Consider the following 15,905-nt stretch of genomic DNA (forward strand, 5'->3'; position numbering starts at 1 on the left):
CATTCTGGTCGGTTGTACAAACACCTCTCAATCTATATTCCTGACCTCTATGATGGATTTGATCTCCTAGAGAAATTATATGGTTCATCTCAATATCTAGCAGTATAAAATACATTCACAGGATATAGCGGAAGTCCGGATGGAAATCTCCGCCTCTCTTTTCATATGATCCTGAGCTGATAATGTGCTCCCTCTCCTCCGGTGACAGTTGGTCTCGCTTCGTATTGTGATATCGGAGCAAAGTCCACATGCCAGCATTGCCCAAGAATGCGAGACAGATAGCAGCAAGCGAAACGGAATGACCGACCACATATCGTCCATTTACTGGCGACTTGTATATTTGACCAGCCTTGAGTTATGTTAGCTTTGAGGTCAATGCCACAATACGAGCACGCCAATATGATACTCCACTTACAATCAAACCGGCGCAATTTCCAATAGTCTGCTGGAGGCCCACTCCCATGGCACGCTTGTAATAGCCAGAATGGCTGTTGGCGTTCCAACTGACCCCAAGTCCAACCACAGCATAGATTCTAGAAGGGAGGTTAATACTTGTTCAATAGATACTCCCAACAACGGAAAATACATACCCAGTAACACACACATATGTCGCAAAATATAATGGACCTCGCGCATGAACATCCACTCCCAGAAGCATGGCATAGCCGACAGCCGTCACCAGACACAGGGGGACCATGAAGACAGCTCGCATACGCACTCGGTCGGATAAATTGGCAATGACCAGGTAAAACGCAGAGGCCCAGATATACACAGGGACAGTGAGCAGTTGAGTCTTGACCGAGTCAAAGCCAAACCCTCGGATAATAGTAGGCAAGAATGTACTAAACCCGAAGGAACAAATGTTGACACAAATTTGGTTGAACGAGGTGAGCCAACTCTTGGGGTCTCTCAGTGTTTTCCACACTTCCTTGATATCAAACTCTTCAGTATCAGCGTACCGCGCTGACTGTTGCATGCGCATGCGCATCAGCTCTTTATCGTCGTCATTCAAGAAGTAGGCAGTTTCGTAGTTGTTTGGAAGGAGGAAGAACGTTGCAATACCAACTACCGCGCTCATGATGCCCTCCACAATGAAAAGCCACCTCCAACCTTCAAGACCGCCGGCACCATCCAGGCGGACCAGTCCGAAGGCGAGTCTAAGGTTTGTGTTAGCCATCGTTGTTGATTGAACAGGGAGAGTTGCGCATACAGTCCACCAAACCCTCCACTCAGAGCAGCAGACACAAACAGATACGAAATTCTCTGTGCTTGCTCCTCGCGCTTGTAAAATGTGGTCAAGAGAACAGTCAAGCACCTGTGCAATAATTAGTCTTTTTCCAGGGGTTTATTAAGGCAGCCGATAGTCTCACGGAAATAGGCCACTCTCAAAGACACCGAGGAATAGTCTAGTGATATAGAGCCCGGCAGCGTTCTTGATAAATCCAGCAGCCAATATGGATACACTGAAGCCAATGATCAATGCAGAAATGAGTCTGTTTGGACGTAATTTCTTGAGGAGCATTGAGAACGGGATCTCAAAGAAGACGTAGGTCGCGTAAAACAAAGACACGGCATCTGGTCGAGTATTGTTAGCTATAGCTTTGAATATTGGACAAGGATAATCTCACTTCCTAGTTCATTTCCAACTAGACCAATATCTTCCTGTAAGAGCTAAGTCAGTAACCCACTGTTTCGCAAAACGTGGACACGACTTTACCGGCATTCCGGCAACAGCTGCATTTCTAGCCAGGAGTTAGCGATACGAATTCTTGCTGTGTGGATTAACATCTTACCCCAAGTTGCTTCGATCAAGGTATGCAACCAAGAAAATCAGCATCACCAAAGGGCAAATGCAAAGATCAAGCTTCCATAGTAGCCTTTTCTCCCGGATGGGGTCAACTACGAAGTTGCCCATCTGTACATCGTGGTCCGAGGATAAGTCGGTTTGTTTGATATCTGTCTCTTTGTCCATTTTTGAGCAGTATACATGTATATCATAATGAGTGGAATCAATTCCCATCGGTTCTTATATATCCACAAAAGTATTACAGGCGTTATCAATGATCGGGAAATTCCTTCGGTTTATTCGAGTACTTGGCGAAGATGGGACGAAGGATTTCCCGAACGTGGTAGATAGCCACCAATTAAAAGTCTGTGCCATTGCAAGAGATAAGGTCTAGGGCTGGAGGATAAGCCGGTAATGACCAAGGCTTTTCGTGCATTAGCTCCAAGGTTCGTCCATCGTCTTACCTTGGGGGCATTTTAAGCTTAAAAGAATACTAAATTTTCCTACATCTCACCTCCCTAAATTGGCAGTATCCAAGTGCTTTTGATATTTCAATACCTTCTCACATTGCCTGCAATCTCATATATTGATCAGCTATCGCTATCTTTTACCCAAAGGGGGTTCCCCGCATTTTATCGTCTTGGCATCGGCAATTACGAACTTTGACTTATCTTATCTGACGAATTTCCCGATGAATTTCCCGATACGGGTTATTTGGTATGGAGAACTGCCCATTGATAAGGAAGCAAAGCACACTCGCACTTTTTATCATTCCAAAATCTTTTATGTCACCTCTATCTCTCAAAATGGGAGTGTCGAACATGAATCAAATGGAGTTCCAAGACACCCCGGCAGCAAAACATCCAGTAAGCGCTTCACCAAGACCCTGTTGGAGTAGCTCTAATGTGTCACAGGTTTGGAAGCGATGGGTTCGTTTCAGAGCGGAAGATGGTAAAATATATGGCGGGGAGCCAGTGAATCCGGATATTGATGGTATGGCATATTCAAGTTCAAGAGAGTCCATCCCGTACTGACGGACTCATAGTGGGTCAGGCCATAGAGAAGAATGTTGAAGTATCAGTCAAAGTCGTGGCTGGTAACTCGGCATTGGATTATGATGCTCCATTCACGGGTGAAGTAAAAACCATTGATGAACTGCTATCTCCAGTCTCGCAAGTCGAAGCTGGGACTGTTCGGTGCGTCGGCCTAAACTATAAGGAGCACGCGGCCGAGATGAAGTTGACTCTACCAAACACGCCGACGTTAGTATATCTGCTTTTGCTTTTAACACTTGCTGATACCGTGCAGTGTGTTTCTAAAGGCCAGCACTTGCATTGCATCTGCATCCGAACCGATTATACTTCCCTCCAACGTGGATTATGATGAAGCAGACTATGAAGTTGAGCTGGCGATTATAATCGGCAGGCAATGCAAGAACGTCTCGGTGTCCAAAGCTGGGGACTATGTTCTGGGATATGCAACCGCCAATGACGTGACAGCCCGCAAGCATCAAGAGAAGACATCACAGTGGTCTTATGCAAAGGGAATGGTATGCTGATCTAGTCAATGCCCAAATGATCATGACTAACCTCCATCAGGATGGATTCTGCCCACTCGGTCCATGTATCGTGTCTTCAGAACAAATCCCCGATGCTGCAATTTTGAATTTAAAGACCCGTCTCAATGGAAAGATCATGCAGAATGGATCCGCCGATGACATGATCTTCAGCATACCAGAAATTGTGTCTTATGTTTCTCAGGTACAGAATGACTGTCCCTTCCAAACAAATAGAACTAATTCTGAGTATTAGGGCCACACATTACTGCCCGGGACCGTCATCATCACCGGAACGCCTTGTGGTATTGGCATCTCACAGAGCCCGCCACAGTTCCTCCAACCCGGAGATGAGCTGCGGATAAGCATAAGCCATGGGTTAGGCACTCAAATATGCCCGATTGCGAGAGCTTGAGCGTTACACCAGTAATATGCATTTGATCCAATGGCTGTAGCGGAATGGAAATTGTTGTGCTACACACTCTGAACGGGATGTGTTTGTAAAAAGAGGCTTGTAGCATAGGTACCTAGGTAGCATTAGAGTGACCTATTTGTCAGCTGAAGATCGAAGCAGTATTGGGAGCAGCCTCTATGGGGAATCAAAAACATGTAGCCCGAGCAGCTAGGAAACCTAGGTGGTCTTCAAAGGTAGTCGACTCATGGTTGCTTGAAAGTTGATATCGAATTGAACGATTCATTATGACCGGTTTTTGAAAATATCTTCAGATTAATGGTCTGAGCTGTTGTCATCGGAACGACGGACCTTCGCCTACGTATGTCGCGGCCTCTGCCACGGCGCCATGGACCGTTGATTGAACCTAAGACTGCGAATCTAATAATGATTGCCCAGTGGCAGAAGAACAAGGAAATGGATATATAGAAGCAAAAGACGTTGAGAAATAGTGAAATATACGGGGGAGTCATCTACAAAATTGGAGCATCTCCTGAAGGCAGATCTCATCGAGTGGATTCAAGTTGAAGTTGATGAACAGATAGAGACGGTGGACAGGGACCATAATGCTGGATAAAATGCCGAGCCTATCCCATAATTGTTTCCAAATTCAAATCCAGCATAACATCCAGCCAGAACTCCTCTAACCCAGAGTCCGCACGATCCCACGTCTCATGTACAACGTTATAAATGCGTTGCATTGGCAGCTTTGGTAGGATTATGGTAAGTTCAGACAACCGCATTTTGACCTTTCGTCTGGCCTGCGCAATATCAACATCCAGTGTATTCAGACTGGGGATCGCATTTTCGATGGCGCCCAGCACAGACCCAGACGAGAAAACAAGATCGCTAGAGATGCATGCTAAAACTACGGGCTGCATAACCTTCGTTCCAGATGTTGAAGGAAGTTGCTCCAAGAGGGATACAATATGCAGTGCTAGTGTGTGTCGTGTGTCTTCCACCGAACACGATGACCATTCGGCCACCATTGGGAACAACACCAGAAAGAGGGCCGGTATAGGGCTTTCGTCATCCGCGGCTTGATTACTTTGAAGCCGTTCTTCCAGGATTTCCGGGAAGACATGGTAAATTTGCAACAGTGCCGTACAGCGATATACCTCGGCCAAGGTAAGAAAATGTGATGGTGGCGTGTTTGAATCCCCAATATCGACAGGCCCGCAATAAAACGAGAACCCAGTGAAGAGAATCTTGTCCTCGAGATTTTCGGCTTGCTGTCTGAGCTCGAGTTCTTCGGCCATGGAGGTAAGGTCAATCAATGTGGGATCCAAAGCCTCTGGCCTCCGGCGGTGGGAGGTTCTTGCAGCTCTAATTACTCTTGCCGTTCGATAGAAGAGACTCAATGAGTATCTAAGAGACCCTGTCCACGGATGGGGTAGGATCTGTCCATCGACAAGATAGACTGCAAGATCTGTTTCGCTGTTTTCTATAGAGCTTTCCACGTCCAGAATTGGGGAGTCCTCTGTCACAAAGGCAGCTAATAAGTTCCACCAAAGGAGACACTGTTTGAAAAGTGGATGTTGTTTTGCGAGGGCAGAGTCCGCATTATTGTACTGGCGTTCTTGTCTCAGAAGATGGTCTTGGGCTGCTCTCAGATATGGAAGCCCCAAATCCGAAGCATCGTGCCACGCAGTGGTCGATCCAATCATGAGTAGTGCCAGAAAGTACTCATCATCCTTTGTCTGAGTGGAACCCTTTTGGACACTGTTATTCAGACACGCAATTGCTTGCTGTTGTGTCTGTATTCCGATGGCTTGCATGGTTGGAAAATCGTTGGCCAACGAGGCAGCCGACATGCTCTGTATAGCAAAGTAAATCGCCGCATTTCGACTCCAGAGACGGCTAATAATGGTCCGGAAAGGATTAAGGGGGCAGTCGAAAGATGACCATTGGTTACAAACTGTATGAAAGTAATATTGCACCAACATTACTGGCAGTTGGATGAGAAAGGAGGGGACAGATGTATGGGCCAGTCGTTGACGCAAAATCGACAACCCGTCCACCTCGCCATCAGACTTGCCTAGAGCCGTACCATTAGAAGCCGGCTCGACATAAAACCAGGCATCTGTTGGCTCGTCGAAATTCGGTAGCTGGTCAAAGAGGTTTGGGCAGGCCGTATCCCAGATATTCTGGGTTTCATTCTGGATATTGTCTTTTTTCTCGTCTGTTGGATTGTTCACGTCGAAAGATTCGGTCGCGATTGTGCCGGGAGACTCAATAATCGGTGGGACTGGCTGATGTGCCTCTCCGCTGCCTTTGAAAGCATAGCGCCACTGCAAGCTCTGCTTTTGGTAACCGGGGCACGTGTGTCCTCGTTTGGTGCATTCCTGACAACTTGGCTTCGTCTCATCACATCTGCGCTGAATAAGTATTAGCTATTTGGAATCCAAAGCAGGCCTTCATAAATGAAGGAGAAACTGTGCATCTTTCACCTCGACTTACTCGCCGCTGCTTGCACCTTTGGCAGCCCCCTCTCGATTTTGGCCGGCACCGGTTGGGATTCTGCCTTTTCTTCTGCGGGGAAGGCAATCCCTTTGTGTTTTCCATTCTACTCAAAGCAAATATATTGAGTATGTTGCTTCGCTGAGAGAGGGAAAAACGTCAGTCTGAGATAGCGGGGCATCGGGTGGGAAGCCGATCCAAGAATTCGAAGGCCGGTGGATGAACCGGGAGCCGATCACCTGCCGATAAGCAACGCCTCACTTGGCTATAAATCATCACCGATTGGTTTGAAGAGGGATTACTGGGGTTGCCCAGGAGGTAACTCGCTCCCGAAGTTTATCTCCCCCGCACCTTCCTTTCGCGCTAATCCAAAAAAGGACCAACAATACGCTTTGAGGCGGGTTCGTTTTCTTAATGCGAACTAGCGCCTTTTCTATGCGCGTGATCGGCGTGCCAAGCATTGCAGCAAGAATTATCTCATTTGGGAATGACCTTAAGGCCATCAGCATGCCCAAAGTTGGGCAGGGGAGATGTACACCTGGCAAGTTGCAAGTTACATATCACTAACCTGGTCGGTATCAAGTACAAATGCTTTCAAGGACAATATTGGGTATATGGGTACGTGTATGTACCAGTTGACGTATGTTGTTTTGATATTGTAGGATTTTTTTTCAAAAACTGCGCAGATTCTAGCACAATTCTCGGGAAGGAGCCATCCACTATTCACTTCGCTTTTGGTGGGAAAACGTAATGCTTACCTAGGTACCTGCATACCCGTCTAACCTTGGACTACCTACCTAGGCAGGTATTAGTGCTAACTATTAGTCAATGGCACCGTTTCTGAATTGATTCCTCTCCGCGCCGTGACTTATTATGACGTCATATATGTGGAGAAGTCCAAATCCTTTCATTTCACTTAGCTTTCTCCGTAGTGTGAGGGGAAAGTTGAACGGATGTCTCCAGCCGGCAAGATTTATTGAAGTTAGGATCATAGCCTATCGGGAGTTCGATATTGGCAATACCCTTTTACAAATGTCAACTACCGAGCTGCATCAATTGATTACTCTTACCTATACGAGCTCCTAAACTAATCAATACTAATTTATATCCATACATTCCTCACAATATGAGTCCTAGGGGAAGACTCAGGACAAGTCCGGACCGCCAGGACCCACATGAAGGCCATAATTGGCATAGCGTAGCCGCCGTGCATTAGCGTCAAAACTCTAACCAATTTTGTACTAGTTTGGGTAGGTAAAATGCGGAGAGGATCATCGATGTTTCAGCTCGGCATACTGTCTGTCCAATCTCCTGCTCGTCTTATCTTCACGTCATATGTGGTTGCCTAGGTCATTGAAATCTGCTATCAAGCGTTATCTCGGCATAACTCCATTTCTCCACTTGGTGGATACATACTTTGTTTGGGAACGTGTATCGCAGTGTATAGCGACCACAGCGGACTTGGGTCCTATTGGCTCTTATCATTCACTGTTTGAGTCTCCGTCTTCTTACAGCATGAAATACTCCAATTGTTATTCAGTAGTTATATCAACCTGATGGGGACTGCCTGTGGACTTATGGTGGGCTCGTCATTTTGGTAGAAGCGAAGTAGTCGTCTGTTTACACGGCCTCTATTTAACGATGTAGGAGCTTGATAACATATATATCCAGTTAGTCCAATATAATATTGTCGACGTTTCAACCAATTATTACGCCGTACTAGCCCAGAAAATTATATAGGTCAATTCTCCGCTGGCAATAAAAGACCAATGTCCACAATGGTCGCTATGCACTGCGATAAACGTGCCTCGGAGAGATATGGGATGACGGTTTGAGTGAATTCCGTCCTCTCTTGTCAATGTGCTTAAGGTTTATGAGTAGCTGCGCACGGGACTCCCCTCGCCGGAATAGGAGATAAACACCCTGAGTTCCTAATGTTTATCATATCCAAAATTCCTCTATAGGCGTGGATACTCGACTATATCCAAGCTTTGACTGCCAGAAGCTCAGCCTTTTGACCTAGCTTTGATCCATACCTCTTCATCCCAGGGGATTCTACGTTTTTTTGTTGTCCCATTTTTGCCAAACCTCCATCATGGCAGACGAAGTCACCGTCCCCCAGCAGCATTCTTCGAAGAACAAAGGCTCCGAGCCCCATCCACCTGGACAATTTCCCAGCATTGAAGAAGGCAAACAAACTTCAGCAAATGGTGTACTGGAAGCCCTTGGATATGAGCCTGAACTCGTTCGAAACCGCTCCACGCTTCAGGTAGCTTTCATGTCCTTCGTACTTGCGGCAATTCCATACGGACTGGCTACGACTTTCACCTACCCTCTTATTGGAGGAGGCCCCGTCAACATAATTTGGGGATGGCTTGCCGTCTCTTTGATTACCCTTTGTGTGGCTGCCTCACTTGGCGAGATAACCTCGGTTTATCCAACTGCCGGAGGGGTCTACTACCAAACCTTTATGCTATCTCCACCGTCATATCGAAGAATCGCCTCGTGGATTTGCGGATGGTCATACGTTGTTGGAAATATCACCATCACACTGGCAGTCAACCTTGGGAGTACTCTTTTCTTCGTTTCCTGTATCAACGTTTTCGAATCTGCTCCAGGGGTGGGAATCTTCCAAGCGACAACATACCAAGTTTTCCTTATATTTCTTGCAGTCACATTTCTTGCTAACGCAATATCCGCCTTTGGTAACAAATGGCTACCATATCTTGACGTATGTCCAAGCAACACTTGTGACATCACCCTGCTAACACGAAGCTAGACCTTCGCAATATTCTGGACACTTGCAGGGGTGTTGGCTATTGTAATATGCGTTCTTGCAATTGCAAAGGAGGGCAGACATGACGCCGAATATGTCTTTACTAGTTTTGAGCCTGCATCTGGTTGGCCAGCAGGTTGGTCCTTCTGCGTTGGACTTTTGCAGGCGGCTTATACCACTTCCTCCACTGGCATGGTGATTTGGTAGGTGATATATTTTGTTTCCACCCTGGAGGAATATCTCCCGTCTTATTCTCCACCATGAGAAGCCCATAACTGATTCTTCAAAGTATGTGCGAAGAAGTTCGAGAACCATCAACACAAGTCCCAAAAGCAATGGTTGGAACTGTCATTCTGAACACCCTGGCCGGATTTCTCTTCCTAGTTCCCTTGGTTTTTGTGCTCCCCGACACAAAGGTTTTGGCGGCCCTCGAATCTGGTCAACCAGTTCCGAGTATTATCAAATCCGCTATTGGAAGTCCGGTTGGATCATTCCTGCTTCTCCTGCCATTGATACTGCTCTCACTGTTCTGTGTCATAGGCTGTACCACGGCTGTCTCCCGAAGCACATGGGCGTTTGCTCGTGACGGGGGTATACCAGGCTCCGTATGGTGGAGGCAGGTAAACAGGGACGGCGTACCTTTTAATGCTATGATGCTTGGCATGGTCGTTCAGATTTTGCTTGGATTTATTTACTTCGGGTCAACTACTGCATTCAATGCTTTCACAGGAGTCGGAGTTATTACCTTGACTGTCAGCTACGTCTGTCCAATTGTTGTGTCGCTTGCTGGAGGTCGACGACACATAAAGAATGGTCAGTTTGACCTTGGCACACTCGGGTTGGTTTGCAACATTGTGGCACTGGGTAAGTATGGACAATCTAGCAGGGTTTATTGCCATGGCTAATCGCATGTTCGTTTTTAGGATGGTGTATTCTTGTCATTCCATTATTTTGCATGCCTTCTTCAATCCCTGTTGCTGCAAATACGGTCAACTACGCACCAGTGGTGTTCGTTGCGTTCATACTAGTTGCTTCTGGGTGGTACTGGGTTTGGGGGTACGAGAAGTATGTTGGGCCACCAACAATGGACGATGAGTTTCGCTCATCAGCCTGGTAAATAGTAAAATAAGATATTTGGTAAAAGCTCCAATATAAATGTGAACTCGACTTGAATCTATTTCGCTGCACTTTTGAGGCTGAGGGGCACGGCCCCTCTCAGCGACTCTCTTCCCCCCCGCTCAGTGAGATTTGCTCTTCCTTATGATTTCTCTAAAACGACCTCGAAACCGAGTTTCAAAATATAAATGAAAGCAAAATGCAGGAGCAGAAGTCACAACCATGTGCTGATCTGCTAATATTGCAGCGGAACAAAGGAGATGCAGGCGATTGGCGACAAACTCGGCGGACGAACTTCCACTTTCAAGATCCAAACGACCTTTCTGATACCATTCCTGCTTGGTCTAATATATGTATCATGTATGTGAACCCAACCAAATCTACAGAAGCACCCTAACGTGGTGAGTGTGGCCGACTCCACCGAGATTGGGAGATGTTCACAATGTCGACAAGCCTTCGCCGATGCTTTTTGTATGCCTCATTTTTGGTGGTCATATCATTTCCTTCAGGGAAACGGCAGCTTTGGGTGTGAAAGAACGCGAAATTCAGGAGTAGAGACTGGTTTCAGTGAGTACGCTAAAGATGAATGCCCGGGCAGCACTAATTTCTTTAGATACCTGGTCCAGATTCTCCGTGAAAAAGGTAGACCATGATACCAGATTCAAATGGTATCATCCAAATATTTTCACACGATGGCTGCCTTCAACTAAACAAAGTATCATCCTGGCCTTCGACCTCGACCCGCCCATCAAAGAACGCTTCCTAAAAGCAGTGATGAAAGCGGAAGAAAGCTGGCTCAACGACCCATTCTGGGTCTATCCGCATTTAGTCGAGCACATTGCGCTTATTCAGGAGCCCGCTGTATGGGCTATCCGAGATCATGTTCGATCGATGGAGACAGAAGGGAAACCAGAAGGGAGACCACAGCCCGACTACAGACGACTCCACGATATCGCCCGGCACGCAATTCATGTGAACGAAACACTCGACATTGGCGTGCAAAATATAGAGCATATCTTGATGCAACACGAGGGCTATACAGAATCGAAGTCAGATAATACTTCTCCCGCTTCCGAAGATATCCATCTTCGTCTGCGATCCTGGCAGTCTTTCATTGTCAACTTACGATCTCGGTCCATTTCAAATGAAAAGAGACTGCAAAACGAAATCCAGTTGGCTTTCAATACTGTGGCTCAGCATGATGCCAGCGTTACTCTTGAAATTGGCCGGGCGACTCAATTGGACAGTGCCACCATGAAAACGATCGCCTTTGTTACACTTACGTTCCTCCCCCCTACTTTCATCTGCGCTATCTTCAGCACGTCATTTTTTGATTTCGGCGGGGACTCCGGCTGGTCTATGTCGAATAAGTTCTGGATTTACTGGGTCTTTGCTATACCAACCACCGTTTTTACAACTCTAGTGTGGACTTATTGGCCGGATATTCGCCGCGTATTTTTCTCCAAAAATGAATAAACTTGCTTGTTCTCGATATGGGGCAAACACAGCCTGGTCAACTTCGCTTCCAATTTGCATGCGATGCAGGTGGGGTCCATCTCACAGCGCAAACATCTAGATAATAGTACAATAATAGTACGATCAGTCACTTGATCGGCAGAATTACCCCAAAATGGAGAGATGAGACCCCAAATATACGGAGTAGCCAAGATATGCAGGTTCAAGTTATGCCCAGGTGTAGTTCACGATGCTAATGTTTGTTCTCTCACCTGACACTCGATTAGGGCCTGGGCCTCCCTGTTTCATGCACCTGTGTGGATAATCCTGTCAATCAATCACGACGACACCTTTCGCCCGATTACTATTCGCCAGCTTTTAGGAAATGGGAGCCTGTAGCGCTAGAAGCGCTAGACACAGTAACTATGTTGTACAATATAGATAATCCGTGTCAAAAGCACCACAAAAGCAATTATAGGTCCTTGGGTAGAGTCCACCCCGTATTCTAAGTTAAATGGTCTTCCGACTTTTGCTGAAGTGGAAGGCTTTACTCCAGTAATATACCAGTGCCTGGAAATATCTTGCGGTTTTGTCCTTTCCAATATTCAGTTGCCAATTGAATAACCGTTATTTCGAGACCCGTGTCCTACCGAAACAGAAATAAAACATAGCCGCCGACCTAATACCATGCCCTTTTCGCGTACATTGACAGTCGTTGGATGCCACGCCGAGGGTGAAGTCGGCGATGTGATTACTGGCGGAGTCCTCGATGTCCCTGGCAATACAATGTACGACAAGCTAGTCCACTTCTTGAACGAAAAAGACAACATACGTCAGCTTTTACTCAACGAGCCTCGAGGCCGGTGCTCAATGAACACAAATTTGGTCCTACCACCTTGTGATCCACGAGCTGATGCTGGGTTCTTGATCATGGAAAGCGAAGAATACGCACCTATGTCGGGATCCAACACAATCTGCACCGTGACCGTGCTACTGGAGACCGGCATGGTCCCGATGAAAGAGCCCATCACCCAGCTGACACTGGACACCGCCGCCGGTCTGGTTACCGTGGAAGCAAAATGCGAAGCAGGAAAATGCAAGAGTGTGGCATTTGACAATGTACCCGCCTTTGTATTCGAGCTGGACTATCAAGTTTTGGTTCCTGGCCTTGGAGAAGTCTCCGTTGACATTGCCTGGGGAGGGATGATGTACGTGCTGGTGGCTGCAGCTTCCGTGGGACTGAAAGTGGAATCTCGATATAGCACGCAGCTAGTTGAGATTGGCGAGCGTATCAAACGTGCGGTCCAAGCTTCCTACACCCCTGTTCACCCAGAGAATCCTAAAATCAAGGGAGTCAGTATCCTGGCGTTCACGGAGCCTCTCGTAGAAGAGAACGGTTGCAAAGCTGCTGTCAACACCGTTGTTGTCTCACCAGGGCGGTTTGATCGCAGTCCTTGTGGTACTGGCACATGTGCTCGACTCGCTGTTCTGCATGCGAGGGGTCAGCTGGCGGAGCGGGAGGTTTTCAAACATCGCAGTATTATTGGCACCGAGTTTACCAGTCATATTCGTGGAACCACGCAAGTCGGCGGATATCAGGCTGTTCTCCCGACTGTTGCTGGGAGGGCTTGGATAACTAGTTTCAAGCAAGTAGTTCTTGATTCGAGTGACCCCTTCCCGGAGGGATTTAGGGTGGGAGATCAATGGCAAATGGCACCGAGTTCATTGCTTTGAGGCTAAGGGAAGAACAAGAAATGTTTGTGGTTAGGCTCCTGCCTCCAAGAGAGCCTCCGCATCCTTATGTACTCCCAGCCCAATGTTAAACAGGCAAAGGATAGACATTGGTGTGTTCCAAAAACATGACAACTCAATTGTTATTAAAGAGCATAAGGTTTTGATGTATGCCTCATTCAGCCTGCGCGTTTCATTCTTCTAAAACCAAACTTAAGTACAAAAAACGTCGTACATCAACAATTAAAGGACTGTGTAGCTTTGATGGGAAAAAGTGTTCACGGCTTAAACTGGCAATATCAGCCATATTTATGTTGCTCGGATTGTTCCCTCAATCAAGGGAAAGCAGTGGGAGGGTAGCTCTGGTCGGGCTTGACGACGTTTCCGTCTGCAAGCTGCTCGTCGGTGTAGGCAGGCCAGATTATCTGGCCGGTCTCTTCATTGGCAACGGACAAGGTAGTGAAGCCGTTGGTAGGATCAAACTCGCCGCTCCAGCCTGAGCTGACGGTGTATGCGCCGCATGTACTCGGGCCTCCGTTAGCGTGAGAGGCATCGGTGGCCTCCACGATAAAGGTACAGTCGGTAATGTCTAAACCGGAGTTGATGCCGAAGGTCCAGGTGCAGGAGGTGTTTTCACCATTGCAAACGCGCTTCATGTCTAGTATGGTCCAATTGGAGCTGGTGACAGGGGCAGCCAAGATGGAGGAGGCGAAGAGGCCGGTTGCGAGAAGAAGCTGAGAGATCTGCATGTTTGCAATTTGGTGGTTTATCAAATTGTTGGAGGAAGAGGTGTTGAAATAAAAATGTTCGATATTTGGACCTGAAAGGTGTTTGATTGAGACTTGTGTGGATGAGAATAGATGGAAAGCATCAACAGAAGGAACGAAGGTATTTAAGTCTTTTCTCAACGCCTAGCTGTTGACCTTCCACTTCACCTAAGCATAGGCTATGGGATAAGGCATCCCACACTGAGGTTTCTCGTGGTCACTCCGCCATGATCTCTCGAAATAGACTTCCTAGATGCTAATGCTATGTTAGTTGATGTCACAATATGAATGGAACACGTAGGAAACAACCCCACTAATTGCTGGCACGGCTGAGCCTCATGTCTTACACGTGGTAGGACCTCAAGACATGATTTCTATACATGGTACATAACTTCAAAGGTGAATATCCAGCATATTGTAAGACCCATTCACAACCCAACAAATTGGGCGTTAGGGGCCTCAGATTAGGCCTCCTATGTACCCACCAAGAGGATTATTTCTAGATGCATGTTCCCAAAGAAAGAAGCTGACGTCGAGATCTGACAATCCCGAGCCTACTTTTTCCGGTGGTCTTTGTTATGGAGGATATTTAGGCGCCCCAACCGCCAGACCGTCGAGGATTTCACGTTTACTCATGTGCAATGCGATATTCACATTCCCAACGAGTTGTGAGAGAAACTATTCCATGATGAAACAAGATAAATTTACAACGGCATTGGAGATTGTCCAAATCCCTAGGGCTCAGAGGCCAGCCAGTGCTACGGGTCACAGGCCCCTGCGCCCCGCCGAGACCCCGGCACCTGCAGGGCGGCTTTCAGCTGGGCGGAGTAATTGAGGCCTAACATTTTAGGCATCCACTTTGGTTTCTGCCGAAGCTCTTTTCCCAACTCCAAGTTTCTGCTTTCCTGCTCCTCGCTCCTCTATTTGCTGGCACATCTAAATATGGAATCTCCAAAGAAACTCAAAATTGCAAGCTTAGGCAGCTCTTTCGCTGCTGGTCCTGACATCCCCCCACAAATCGAACCACGTGCCGCATTGCGATCAGGGCAGAACTACCCCCATCTTCTGGCGCAGCACTTGAATGCTGATCTCACTGATCTATCCGTATCTGGTGCAACGTTGCTCAACATAACAGTCGAACCACAGGCTACGCCCTTCAACATGACCTTCCCACCGCAAATCACCGGCCTGCCCGAAGATTCCAATATCATCACCGTGACCGCTGGAGGAAACGATATAAACTACATTGGCGGCATGATCGCCGATGCTTGCGATGCCGAGCTCCAATCGTCCGTGTCACTATCACCGAGCGAATTGGCAGAACGGTTAGGGGGGAGTCCTCGATGAGATACACAAACGGGCCCCGGGAGCTCGAATCTTCCTTGTTGAATATCTTGCTGTTCTGGGACCTGGTACCCAAGCTAGTCGGGATATCCCGCTGACCCAGGAGAGAATCCAACATTATCGCGGTGTTGCGGATGTTCTACAACATGCATATTCTGTTGCTGTGCAAGGTCGAACCGATTGGTGCGAGACAGTCCCAATTCACCAACTCAGCCAGGAACATGCACTTGGCAGCAGAGAACCCTGGGTTGGAGGATTTGAATCAGGGCCGCTTCTCCATCCGAACCTCGATGGAATGAAGGCCGTAGCTGATATTCTAGCTGAGACCATACGCAAGAGCACATTATCCAAGGCATTGTTGTGAATATATTCATTATAATACGCTCTGTATGCTCTTCGCTGGGTGACCATGATGTCAAGCAGGATACGTAGCCAGAGCAGGTGTGAGATTTCATCATCACCGT

The 15,905-nt window shown here is 47.3% G+C and overlaps 7 protein-coding genes across 7 annotated transcripts; 4 read left to right on the plus strand and 3 right to left on the minus strand.

Moving 5' to 3' along the window:
• Positions 1 to 115: 115 nt before the first annotated feature.
• Positions 116 to 1,972, minus strand: N7519_002014 (uncharacterized protein; the record flags this gene model as incomplete). Its single annotated transcript, XM_057288792.1, has 8 exons — positions 116 to 349; positions 416 to 533; positions 591 to 1,157; positions 1,211 to 1,315; positions 1,371 to 1,575; positions 1,629 to 1,662; positions 1,718 to 1,742; positions 1,794 to 1,972. 8 exons carry the CDS (start codon positions 1,970 to 1,972, stop codon positions 116 to 118), a joined length of 1,467 nt encoding a protein of 488 aa, XP_057149994.1.
• Positions 1,973 to 2,592: 620 nt separating this feature from the next.
• N7519_002015 (fumarylacetoacetate hydrolase family protein) lies at positions 2,593 to 3,756 on the plus strand (the record flags this gene model as incomplete). Its single annotated transcript, XM_057288793.1, has 6 exons — positions 2,593 to 2,652; positions 2,701 to 2,779; positions 2,832 to 3,048; positions 3,095 to 3,335; positions 3,385 to 3,546; positions 3,598 to 3,756. The coding sequence occupies 6 exons, from the start codon at positions 2,593 to 2,595 to the stop codon at positions 3,754 to 3,756; spliced, it is 918 nt and encodes a 305-aa protein (XP_057149995.1).
• A 623-nt stretch (positions 3,757 to 4,379) lies between these two features.
• Positions 4,380 to 6,357, minus strand: N7519_002016 (uncharacterized protein; the record flags this gene model as incomplete). The annotated part of the gene is made up of 2 exons (XM_057288794.1): positions 4,380 to 6,170; positions 6,253 to 6,357. The coding sequence occupies 2 exons, from the start codon at positions 6,355 to 6,357 to the stop codon at positions 4,380 to 4,382; spliced, it is 1,896 nt and encodes a 631-aa protein (XP_057149996.1).
• A 1,990-nt stretch (positions 6,358 to 8,347) lies between these two features.
• N7519_002017 (uncharacterized protein) lies at positions 8,348 to 11,620 on the plus strand (the record flags this gene model as incomplete). Its single annotated transcript, XM_057288795.1, has 6 exons — positions 8,348 to 8,983; positions 9,032 to 9,231; positions 9,318 to 9,892; positions 9,952 to 10,141; positions 10,392 to 10,504; positions 10,758 to 11,620. 6 exons carry the CDS (start codon positions 8,348 to 8,350, stop codon positions 11,618 to 11,620), a joined length of 2,577 nt encoding a protein of 858 aa, XP_057149997.1.
• A 666-nt stretch (positions 11,621 to 12,286) lies between these two features.
• On the plus strand, positions 12,287 to 13,333 carry N7519_002018 (proline racemase family protein; the record flags this gene model as incomplete). Its single annotated transcript, XM_057288796.1, has 1 exon — positions 12,287 to 13,333. The coding sequence occupies one exon, from the start codon at positions 12,287 to 12,289 to the stop codon at positions 13,331 to 13,333; it is 1,047 nt and encodes a 348-aa protein (XP_057149998.1).
• A 332-nt stretch (positions 13,334 to 13,665) lies between these two features.
• Positions 13,666 to 14,079, minus strand: N7519_002019 (uncharacterized protein; the record flags this gene model as incomplete). Its single annotated transcript, XM_057288797.1, has 1 exon — positions 13,666 to 14,079. The coding sequence occupies one exon, from the start codon at positions 14,077 to 14,079 to the stop codon at positions 13,666 to 13,668; it is 414 nt and encodes a 137-aa protein (XP_057149999.1).
• Positions 14,080 to 15,039: 960 nt separating this feature from the next.
• On the plus strand, positions 15,040 to 15,444 carry N7519_002020 (uncharacterized protein; the record flags this gene model as incomplete). The annotated part of the gene is made up of 1 exon (XM_057288798.1): positions 15,040 to 15,444. The coding sequence occupies one exon, from the start codon at positions 15,040 to 15,042 to the stop codon at positions 15,442 to 15,444; it is 405 nt and encodes a 134-aa protein (XP_057150000.1).
• Between the last annotated feature and the right edge of the window lie 461 nt (positions 15,445 to 15,905).

This window comes from Penicillium mononematosum (assembly GCF_028829835.1).
Source record: "Penicillium mononematosum strain IBT 11891 chromosome Unknown utg000002l:1.0-8112719.0:1.0-8118358.0, whole genome shotgun sequence".
Classification (NCBI taxonomy): Eukaryota; Fungi; Ascomycota; class Eurotiomycetes; order Eurotiales; family Aspergillaceae; genus Penicillium; species Penicillium mononematosum.